Source organism: Girardinichthys multiradiatus, chromosome 23 (genome assembly GCF_021462225.1).
Source record: "Girardinichthys multiradiatus isolate DD_20200921_A chromosome 23, DD_fGirMul_XY1, whole genome shotgun sequence".
Taxonomy (NCBI): Eukaryota; Metazoa; Chordata; class Actinopteri; order Cyprinodontiformes; family Goodeidae; genus Girardinichthys; species Girardinichthys multiradiatus.
Window position 1 is genome coordinate 39,406,665 of NC_061815.1, and position 12,084 is coordinate 39,418,748.

The 12,084-nt window shown below is 38.3% G+C and overlaps 2 protein-coding genes across 2 annotated transcripts in view; one reads left to right on the forward strand and one right to left on the reverse strand.

The window, feature by feature from the left end:
* Positions 1 to 12,084, forward strand: part of drp2 (dystrophin related protein 2) — a 387,952-nt gene that overhangs the window by 368,170 nt on the left and 7,698 nt on the right. Inside the window, exons 21-24 of the mRNA XM_047353123.1 lie at positions 2,952 to 3,098; positions 6,164 to 6,416; positions 11,623 to 11,740; positions 11,868 to 11,954. Coding sequence (XP_047209079.1) covers positions 2,952 to 3,098; positions 6,164 to 6,416; positions 11,623 to 11,740; positions 11,868 to 11,954 — 605 coding nt within the window. The remainder of the gene's footprint in view (positions 1 to 2,951; positions 3,099 to 6,163; positions 6,417 to 11,622; positions 11,741 to 11,867; positions 11,955 to 12,084) is intronic.
* The window catches only part of LOC124860131 (aryl-hydrocarbon-interacting protein-like 1), a 30,223-nt gene continuing 24,424 nt past the window's right edge, over positions 6,286 to 12,084 (reverse strand). The window contains exon 8 of the mRNA XM_047353125.1: positions 6,286 to 6,422. Within this exon, the coding sequence (XP_047209081.1) occupies positions 6,397 to 6,422 (26 nt within the window). The 3' untranslated portion in view covers positions 6,286 to 6,396. The remainder of the gene's footprint in view (positions 6,423 to 12,084) is intronic.

Genomic DNA, 12,084 nt, shown 5'->3' on the forward strand with positions numbered 1-12,084 from the left:
TTTGCCTGTATATCTTGTGGCCTTGTATTTGAGGTTGCTTCTGCAAACCCGTCATTCTCTGTCAGTGCAGCTTCTTTTTGCTGCATGGCTCCGTACGTGCTGCTATGCTATCTGCATCTCCAGCTGGTGCTTTGGCTGCTATCATGCTGTTTTCTGTCCTGACTCCTCCTGTCTGTGTCCACAGCCTTCACCCCTCCACACACCTTACAACATTGCTCTCCACTCACTAGTATCTCATCTAGGTAACAGAGGTGAAACATACACTGCCTTAAAAATTTATTCATACCCCTTAAACTTTTTCACATTTTGTCACCTTAAAACAACAAACTTCAATGTACTTTTTCACAATTTTATGTGATAGACCAACATAAAGTAATTCATGTCAGGGTCTCAGAAGTTTGCCCAAGAAAACTATAGAACAAACAGCATCATGAAGACCAAGGAACAACAGGGAGAAGTTTAAATTAGGGTTTATTATTGGCCGTCCACCTACCTCGAGGCCAGACAGTAAGAAAATCAATCAGAGTAGCAGCGAAGAGGTTTATGGTAACACTGGAGGTGCTACCGAGATTCACAGCTCAAGTTGTGCACTATACAAGCTGACCTTTATGGAAGTGTTGCAAGAAAAAAAACAAGAAGTCTAATTTAAAGGTGCAAAGACATGGAGAGGACATAACAAACCTGTGGAAGAAGGTGCTCTGGTCTAATGAGACCAAGAGTAAAATCTGTGACCTGCATGCAAAACAGCCTGATTACTGTCAGACCTGAAGACATCATCCCCACAGTGAAACATGATGGTGGCAGCATCATGTTGTGGGGATCGTTTTTTTTTTGGCAGGAATAGAGAAGCTGGTCAGAGTTGATTGGAAGTTAAATAGAGCTAAATACAGGCCCCATAATACTGGAAGAAAATCTGAGCTTGATATGTTGTTTAAAGAAATAGGGGCAGCCGCAACTGCAGTAAATATTGGTTCCACAAAGTATTGACCTGAGGCGCCTAATAGCAAATGCATGCCAATTTTAATTTCACAACATGTGGCAAAAGTTCAAGGGTTATGAATACTTTTGCAAGAGACTGCAAATGAAGCCTTAAGTCAACAAGTGTTCAGTCAAAATGAGAAAGTGATGTAATATATTTTTAGGTTTGTGTAAAAGTATTTTTGCGGTAGCAGTAAATAAAAATGAAATGCATATGGTGTTCTCTATTCAGTTAGAATATCAGGGCAACCATACAGTAAAGTTGCAGGCTGATTTACCTATAGTGTGCAGTAATTGCATAAATATTTAAGATAATTTTCAAAATACTTTGTATTGCAAAAGTTTTTATTAATACATCCATCCATTCATCCACCCATTCTGCCCCTGCCACACATGCAAGATGAGGCTGCAAGGGGAACAGCTCAAGCCCTTCTCCCAAGCTGCCTTCTCCAGCTTATCTGGAGGAGACTGTGAGGTGTTCAGATGTAAGCTCTAATCTCCCCAATGATTTGCCCCAAGATCTCCAGTTAGTAGGTCATATCTAAAACACCCCCCTCCAGAAAGGTGGCCATTAAAATATACTCCGATAATACTTAAACCACCCATACTTGCAACGTTTAATGCAGAGAAGCCCAGTTCTACTTTATACTCTTCTTAAATAGCTGGACTCTTCATTTTGTCCTTAAGGTTAAGTCTCAACAATGAGTCACCCTGTGGAAGAAGCTCATTTCATGTGCTTGTATTTGCAGTCTCATTATTTTGGATACTACTCACCTGTAGGTCATGACCAGGTTAGAGTTGGAAAATAAACCAACTCTTAGTTTTAAAGCGATGTGTTTCTGCTCAGATTTTTTGTCACCATGACCAACTGATACAATGTCTGCATCACTGCAGAAACTTCCCATAATCCATCTTTCCCTCCAGAAAACTTGTCTCCACTGCTCTAGAGTCCAGTGGCAATGTGCTTTTCATCACTGCTTCCAAACCTTTGCACCATTGCACCTAATGATGTAAGGTTAGGATGCGACTGCTCAGCCCTGGAAACCTGTTTCACAAAGCTCTCTATGAACTCCTGTGGAACAAATCTGAAGGCCACGCAGAGTTTAAAGGTTGCAGTTATTGACCTTTAGTGATTTAGTAACAGTCGACCGTATGAAGTTTAGTAGTGAGGAAATTTCACTATAGGACTTCTTGTACAGGTGGGATCCTATCACGGTACCATGCTGGAATTCACTGAGCTCATGAGAGTAACTTAGTTTTACACATTTGCGGAAGGTTTCTGCATGCCCAGGTTTATACATCTGTGGTCCTGGAAGGGATTGGAACATCTTAAATCAATGACTTAGAGAGATGTCTCAAAATATTTTGTTATACAGTGGCCTGACAAAAGCCTCTTGGTTTACCTTATAGTATGCTAAAAGGAAGGTGGGGTATTTATTTATTTTTTAAATCACTGTGATGTATAATCAGGCATAAAACTAAAAAGGTTATAACTTTCTGTAAACTTTAATCCAATAAAGTTGTCTCTGCTGGCTGAAGCATTATTGCCAGACATAAACCTGAAAATAACTGTCTTTCGATTACATCCATTACAATAATTGCCAGACAGTTACACTTGTATTTATTGTTTAACACCCTCAGGTCTAACATAATAGATTACCTTTTCTATTTCAGTGTCAATGATGATTTTATTATTTTTGGGGTTTGTATTGTGTTGCAGTTAAAGATGAACATAGCCGCTTTGTTAAATGTCAGTGGTTTAAAGGTCTGGTGAGCCAGGTTTATGGTGGACTCGCAGTATCCCATCCTGCTGTTTCCTGTTCTATTTCATTTTGTCTCGTCCTGTGATCCCCATCCTCGTCGTCCTGCTTGCTTTGCCCTGGCTTGTGTGCTGCGATGGCGTGCCGTTGGCTCTGCTTTGTGCTGCTGGTGGCTGTGTGCTCAGTGTGCTGTCTCCTGTGTGGGGGACTCAGGGATGAAGATCAGTACCTCCTGCGTCACTCCAGCCCAGCCCTGGACCACGATTCACCCTGCGGGCAACACATGCTGTTGGCTCACTTGGAGCATCAGGACAAGGAGCAGCTCCAGTGCACCCTGGCCCGCCTGGAGAATGAGAACAGGTCTGTAGCTATAGTTTGATTTTATGCACAATATTTTCTGAAGCATATTTATGGACTGAGCTTCTAATTTATGAATAAATAAAATAATTAAAATGAAACTACACAAATTATATCCCCCAATAAACATCAAGAATAACAGCCACGTTGACTGTGATTTGCTTATATGATTTAATTTACTCTTTACAGCAGACACATATGATTTAGTGAGACATCCAGACAAGCTCAATAAAAAATGTGTAGGTGTTTGTCAATTTCACTGTTTTCAACATTTGTGCTATTTGAAATATCTCCTGCTGAGAGTAAGCAGACTCAAAATCTACAGTCTTGAACAGCCGGCAGAAAAAAAAAAGCACTAAGTACATAGATGACAGCCAAATGTGTAAAACAGTGTGATAACATGGAAGTAGCTTTAAATGAAGCACTTTGACAGCTGTGTCCAGCAGAAAGGAAAAAAAGCTCATAATGCACTGAGTGGTGTGATGCAAGTGAAAAAGCAAGTCTTAAACACAAAATATTACTGCTTTCATTTGAATTTATTTGCTTTGGGTTCAGACATTTTCCATAAATAAAGCTAATTCATTTTCTCCTACATCCACTTAATTTGTCACTAGAGGCATCTTTATGTGAATGATTCATATGAATAAATTTCTCGTCCTTACTTTGCCAGTGACCTTTACAAACCCAAAGCAAAATGCAGCTACATATACCCGCATACACTGGTAGCCTTTGGGTGTTTGAAACCTTCAACAAATTTTTTTAAAATGTCCCATCATAGTGTTCATGTAACCTGTATCCAAACAGTAAATCAGGTGCACAACAAAAAGTCTCCTTTATAGCTGAAAATAAAGCAGAATATATTTAGATTAACAGCATTAAATGCTTAATTTTTGGATAATTACTTTTAATCTTGCATTTTAAAGTCTATATGCATTCGCAGTCATGTTTAAAAGAAGAAAACAAAAACAACAACTTTATTTAATAGATTTTAAATACAAATAAATATTCAAATGAGTCTGGTTATTACTATTTCTTAAAATGATTGAAATCTAACTTGCAGTAAAATATAACTGATTAGACAGTGACTTTAACGATAAAGCCTAAATGGACTTGTGATAACAAAGAATGTTGCAGCAAAATATTGTGAAGTAAACTTGATTATTGATCATCTTTGAGTTTTGTTAGTTTGCTACTCAGGAGCACACAGGTGGGTGTCACCACAGCGCCAAGGCGGAAAGACATCAGCAATGGTACCTGAAGTAGCAATTATTGCCAAACAAGTTCAAGTTTATCACAACTACACAGAGAAAGAGAGAGGTTATTTTAAAGTGGAGCACATTTAAGAGAGCAGCAAATCCTTCGAAATGGATAAGGTTAGGATTAGGAAATGAAATGGATTTCCTCTGTAGGAAATCAGAGGATTTCCTACAGTTAGCAATTTAAGCGTTTAAGTTCATGACAGCTAGATTCAAAAAAGTCTTAACAAGTTTGAGTTGAAAGGGTTTCCTGGAGAAAGCCTCTTCTATCTAAAAACAATATGGCAGCATGATTCAGGTTTGCAATGTTGCATCTGAGGGAGCCAATCTAGCTTTGGACATAGTGTTTGGAGAAAACCAAACACAGGCAACCCATAACAATTGTAAAGCATGGTGGTGGAGGAATGATGATCTAGAATTGTTTTACAGCCGCAGGTTTTGTGCTCTGCTGTAGGTATTGAATAGATTATAAACTCCTCTGTATCCCAAATTATCCCAGAGTCACATGTGAGGCCATCTGTCCAGTAGATAAAGCTTAGCCTAAACGTTGTCATCACCAGAATAATGAGCCCAAACACAGCAGCAGATCTGCAGTAGAATCCCTGAGGACTAAAGGAGTCATTGTGGAGCAAGAACTTAAGAGAGCTGTGCAGAAATAATTACTGTATCTTGCTGAAGTAGAGAACTGTTGTAAAAAAAGGGAGTGGCTCTAAATCCATTCACAGCGATGCAAGAGATTGATAAATTTTATTTTATTGCTTTTTCTTGGATTTTAAAAGACAAGTTCAATATGTTTTTTTCTGTTGGAAGACGTAATATTAAGGTTAAACTACAGGTCAATAACGTGCAGCATTTAAAATCTATAAAGAAATGTTAAAACTGATTCCTTTTTTATTTTAGAAGAAGTCATTTTAACTTTCAAAACAGCTGTGTTGCATCAAAGGTCTAATGGTGGTGTTGCATCACCTTTTCCTTTAACAACACTGGACACACTCAGGAGACGAGTAAAGAAAAGGAAAATAACTTTAAATAAATTTTTTCTAGCCATAGGATTTAAAATGCCTAATATTTTTGGACTGCCTTGTTCTATTTTTTATGTCCTAAACCTCCAAGTTGTTAGTGAGAGACAGATTGGGAGAATTGGACTGATTTTGGATCCAAACTATCCACCAATGTTGTTGGAAATTAGGCAGAAATAAGCCTTGTATAGACATAAGGAAGTTGCACACAGAAAAAAAGTTGTTTAAAGTAGAGGTGGTTTTGCTAAAAAAGCAAACCGCTGACAGTGCTCTTGTTTTTAGCCTATAAGTTTGGGAGATCAGCCCATTAAGTTTTTAATTTCCATTGTTCCAAAGAAAGAAAGCCTGTTTGTTTCTTTCTCTTAGTGGCAGTCCTTACAGTTTGCCGTTCTAGACACATTAGTGTCAGGAGCCTGCAGGCCAGTCCAAAATCTAATTAATTAATGATACATCAATACAGTTGCCCAATATAGTATCACATAAAGGAGAAATGTTGCATGCTAAGTGTTAAAGCTTGTATTAAAGATGATTAATCCTAATGTAGTAAATTGTCAACATTAATTTGCATCATAGTACATTTGCAATTATAAATGTAGCACGCTACACTGATATGTCAATACTTAAATGTTGAGTGAAATTAACCCAGTTAAGTCATTTTTAAACACTATACACTTCATGTATGTACACTTTCTATTGAGGACAGATTATTATACATCATATGATATATTTTGCCTCCTGCACCAATAAGTTGGCTCAACGGTTTCCTTATCCGCCCTCCACTGTGTATCCTCAGGGTGTTGCAGAGCGAGTACAGGCGACTCAAGTGGAAACACGAAGAGGCAGCAGCGCTTCCCATGCTAACTGAAGCTGGTGAGGGCGGTCCAGGGTCACCAACAGCAGGAGGGGCGCAAGACGAAGAGCTGCTGGCTGAGGCGCGGGTCCTGCGGCAGCACAAAACCCGCCTGGAGACCCGGATGCAGATCCTGGAGGACCACAACAAACAGCTGGAGTCGCAGCTGCGCAGGCTCAGGGAGCTACTGCTACAGGTAAACCTGGAGTACAGAGATTTAACAGGGAATACATTGTAAATGTTATCATTACTGGCAGAAAGAAATACAGTGGTATTTAGATGTTTACAGAAACTTATTGGCATGAATTTCATTTTTGGATCTTTTAATTATTTTTAAGAGATTTGTTTTCAAATTCACAAAGGGGCAAAATTCTACATACATGTTCAAATATATACATAAACCGATATAATATTTGGTTAAATGTCACTTTGAAAGCTGCACCCCAATCATGAACCTCAGTTTTTAGCCTTGTCCCAAAATTCTCAACAAAACTAAGGTCTGAGCCATTCCAGATGTTTAATGTTCGCCTGCTTCCCAAACCAGTGTTCATGTGTGTTTGGGATAATTTTCATGTTTTAACATCTAGCTGTGTCCAAGTTTAAATTTTCTAGCTGTTAATATTACCAGAGGTTGGAGATGAACCAGTAACACTGGTGTGAAACAGCCGCACATGAAGATGATACCTCCACCATGCATGATATTTAGAACCATTTTCACCTCAACTACTACAAAGATACTTTTTGTCACTGTCGTTGTTTCCACTGTCCATTGAACGTTTTTCTAGAAGGCCACTACCTTGTCCATTTAGACAGCTGTGAACATCAGTAATGCTTGAAGGTGCTGAATTTGGAGCAGGTACTTCAATCTTGGTTGACACCTTCTCAGGAGGAGGAGTGAGTAAGAGGAGTTAGGGGTTGATGTGACATGTAAAGCTGGTTTTGGGTGGGTGTTTGAACTCTTTCTAGTACATGGCAGGCTTGAGTCTTGGTGGTTTTTGGGTATTTCAAAAACATAGTGACTAATTTCCCATCATTTAAGGGTGACAGTTTGGTTTTTTTTTCAGGCTTTGACAAACAGGTTATACATCCAAATAGATGTACTTAAGCACACCTGCTTGAAGTGATTTTGAAACCTGCTGTTGTTTAGAAATAGCGTGAAGAAGACCTTTCCAAAACATGTGCATCTTCCTAATTCTTCCCAGATCTTCGCTGAAATCCTTGACATTTCCCATTGTCCCAAGGATTGATCAAACCAATGAGTGATGTCAAACAAATCATTTCAGTGCTAACAAAGTAATTACTTGTTGTTGTCATTTATGTTTACGTATAAGAAGTTATTTGGGCATGTGAATTTAAAAGACATTCAACAATCATCCGCACTGCTTACTAAAAATTGGGGTAAATTATTACATTAAACTGTCTAATTGTCTAAATTGTCTGTTTCCAAATCACAAAATAAAACTTAAAAAATTGTCTGAAATGTGAAATTGTATTCAATATTATAAAGTACGAAATCCTAACAGCGGTTCAGCAGTTAAACAGCTTAAGGCAGAAAGCTGTGTAGCTATTTGTCTGGGAGAGAGGGTAGGGACTCTCCAACAACCTTCTCAGCTCCACTCACTATCCTCTGTGGGGCCCTCTTCTCTGTTAAATGGGTGAAAAAAGGATTAATCATCATTTAATGATGAAGCTCATTAATGAGCTTCATCATTAAATGGTGCAGTTGATAAAGCTACATAATTATATTTATATATGAAAATGTTATCATACTCAATCCATCAATAGTCAATTCTGAAGCAATCAGTGTGTCTCTCCTTTGCTGTAATTTAAACTAAAGGATTGGTGCATAGTTTGGATTTCAGTAAACAGCCTTAGTCCAACTGATAGGAAATGTCTGATTTTGTTTTGGGTCTTGCTGTGTCACCACTCAACGAACTTTACTGGATCCCTTGACATGAGGTTCTGAACATCTTATTTCTCAGCTCAGTGAATGTGAGAATCTCGGCACTAAAAACTGTTCGACCCAGCCTCTGATTTGAGTCTCCAGTAAGGTCCTGGCTTTTTTCTCCAAGTACAGGCGTTGGATGTTTGTTGATTCCTCTCTTTGAAATTAAGAACTGAGATATTAATCTTGCTGGATAAGGTGACTCCATTCCATACCTGGTGCTTTAAGGCAAAAAAACAAAGCCTGCAGGAACTTGGGGTATATAGTACTGCACTGTATTTATATGTTACTAGAAAAATTCATTACACATACATTTAAAATTGTGCACCTAGATCTTTTTAAATTTGTATTTATGCTCATAATGAGTGCATGCACACTGCTAACCTTGAAAATTGTAATCATTTTCCCATTTATAATAAATAAAGTCTGTGTTTATTTTGTGTAATTTCCCTTTAATATCAATGATATTTATTTATCTGTTTAAATAATAAGAAGATATATCCCGTTAGGTTCACATGGTTGTCAGTTCATTCTATTCAAGTAAGATTTCCCAATAGGATCTTCTCATTTAAACTGAAATAAATCACCATTAACTATTTATGAAATGGAAATAAAAAGATAATTTCCTATATATGTGCTGCACTGGGATTTTGTCTGTAGACATATTATTTGTGTGTCTTCTCACTGTAGTTTAGTAATTAATTTGAAGCATGCAAACACATTCTTTTGATAGCAGCTTGGTCCAGCAGGCGCTTTGGGTGCAAATCCTAATGGAAGAGGCTGTTTTATCGTAGCAATTCATTAAAGACAACACAAGGATGGCAACTGAGCTGGGGTGACAGAATGTATTATGCTTTTTTTGCCTTGATGTATCATATAAGGTGTTTGCATATGCAGTATTACACAGTTGATTTTATGGGACACGGAGTGGCAACAAAAACTATTTTTGTAGATGTTTCTTTGGTTGCCCAACAAATTTTGCTCTGTTTTGCTACATGAGCTTTATTTATTCCCATTTCTTTTACAATGGGTAGAGAGAGAAAAATCTGTGGTTATCTCTTTTTAATATTTATACATCAGCTCTGACAATGCACTCACACGAGTACAAAAAGCAACAACAGTGCATGTAAAGAGGGGAGGGAATGGAAGTACATGAGGTTGAACAGACACTGAAGGGTCGTATTAAAAGATTCACGGCAGCATAAAGGAAATGTTAAAAAAGAGAGGCGCAGGAGAGTGGGGGCTGACTCATGCTGTTACCGTTATGACATTGTGTAAATTATTTAATAAGAGTAACTAAATTGCACATTCAGGTCAGGGAATAAGGGGAAAGCAGAGGGAGAAAGATGAGAAAGACTCTAAGAAAAAAGGACGGGATGCTGCCTCTCATGCTCTTTAAGACTTGTAAATTGAAAGTGAATAGAAAAGAGCGCAGGCAGGGGAAGAGGAGGTGGGAGGTGTGCACTGTACTCCTGCATGTGAGAACAAATATGCTGTTTGAGTTCTTTGCTTTGTGGAACAATATCACAGCTTCATTTCTTTGGAAAATAAAGTCTGTGGAAGCTGTAATCCGAAATGTATGAATTTGTCCCAAGTCTCTGTAGACACCTCTGCAGCAGCTAAAATTAAACTCCTCCAGGGGATTGCTTCAGTGTTGCTAAAACAAAAACATGTCATGTTGCATATTATATTTGTGTGATGCATTATGCATCTTTGATTGTGATACTAATCCTTTTGTGTTGCAAGTTTTGGAGCAAAACAGACTTTTAAAATTTTGAATGCTGTAATACAGTGCCTTCCAAAAGTATCAACATTTCTTAAAGTTTTTCACACTTTGTGACAAACGTCAATGTAGTTTATTGGGATACTTATTTAATTTGATCAACACAAAGTAGCACATAACTATTCAGTAGGACATGATGGATAAATGGTTTTAACATTCGTTTTCTTTGCAAATATAATTCTAAATCATTTGGCATGCATTCATTCTGATACCCCTAAATAAAATCCAGTGCAATCAGCTGCTTGTAGATGTAACCTAATTAGGTAATAGAGTGAATCTCTGTGTAATTTAATCTGTTAATGCAGGCCTTCACAAAATACAGACGTTTTTTAGAGAACATAAAAGAAAACTGGTCCAGGCGTGGACCAGTTTTAAAAGGAACACCCCTCACTATCGAGACACGCAATGGGTCAGAACAGTTGCTGCCTTCTCCCCAGGGAGAAACGTTTGATTTGATTTTAAGACAATATGTGCCTAAAAGCATCAAGTTCATACATTAATTTCAGTCTGTAGTCCAACTTTTCCATACTTTCCTTTATTATGCCACGGCAGTTTACTTTTTTAATGTGTTTTGTCACTGCAATGTCTTTTTTTCATCACATAAAGCACTTTGATTTGTCTTTTTGCTTAAATGTGCCATGTAAATAAACGTGCCTTGCCTTGCTTAATGAAGACCAAGAAACATGCCAGACAGGTCAGGGAAAATGTTGTGAAGAATTCTGGAGAAGCTGCACAGATCCATAGCTCAGGTGGGAGAATCTGTTGACAGGACAAATATTGCTCACACACTCCATGAAACCAGCTTTTATGGAAAAGTGGCAAGGAAGAAAGTCCTGTTTGCAGCTTGCTAAAAGCCATATAGGGGACACAGTAAACATGTGGAAGAAAGTGCTCTCCTCGGATAACATGAAAAAATAAAACTATTTTGACCATAAATCCCTAGATGTGGTGGAAAACCAACACTGCACATCATCCTGAACACACTGTTCCCACGTTGAAACATGTTGGTGGCATTATCCTTTTATGGGGATGCTTTTCTTCAGCTGGTATAGAGAAATTAATCAAAGTTCATGGAAGTTTAGGTGGAGATATAGTGTATATAGCGCAACTCTGGGACACAACCTGTTGAAGGTTGCAAACCACTTGAGACTGGGGCAGAGGTTCATCTTCCAGCAGGACAACTTTAAACTTATAGCCAAAGCTACAATGATGAGTGTGTATTCATCTGTTATGATGACTTAGTCAAAGTCCAGATCTAAATTAAATTGAGAAGCTGCAGAAAAATTTGAAAATTGATGTTCATAGAAGCTCTCTATCCAATCTGACTGAGCTTAAAATATTTTGCAAAGAAAAGATTTCATTAACTAGATGTGCAAAGCTGGTAGAGACATACCCACAAGACTTGCAGCTGCAAGAACAGTAAAAGGTAGTTCTATAAAGTACAGACTCAGGGGGGTTCAATACAAATTACAAATTACTTTGCAATGATGCACCTTGTGTTGGTTTATAACAAAAATCCAATTAAAATACACAAATGTGAAAATGTTCAAGGGGTATACATTTTTTTTCATTACACTGTACAGCCTTTTCTTTTATTTGAAAGATTTAATGACTTACAATCTTGATAATATGATAAATTGTAATTGAATGAGTACATTTTATTGATTTAACCAGCCCAAAGATGATTCAGAGGCGAATGGATCTGAGCTGTCAACGCTGTCCTCTCCAGTGTCAGGAGGGGGTCACCAAGGGGAGCCACCCAGCAGGGAGACCACTGACACAGAAGCAGCAGGTCAGCTTCATGCAGCTAGGCTGAAATTAACGAATGCAAGCATGCTAAATGATAAAACCACACATCCTTCTATCACATCCAGTTGTTACACATTTCCTCATGGGTTAAAACTGTGCTTGTGCATCAGGTGATGATCTGCAGGGCGAACAGGACACAGTGCTGCAGCTTCAGGAGGTCATTGAACAACTGAGAAACGTCTTCCCCTCAGAACCGGGTGAGCACTTCTAGGCTGCACCGTTCTCTGCTCCGGGGAGAGTGAGAGATGGAGAGGAGAGCAAATATGTACTGCTGCGGGTCGATAGTCAGGGAGGGAGGGACAGGAGGATTAAATGGCAAAGAAGAGG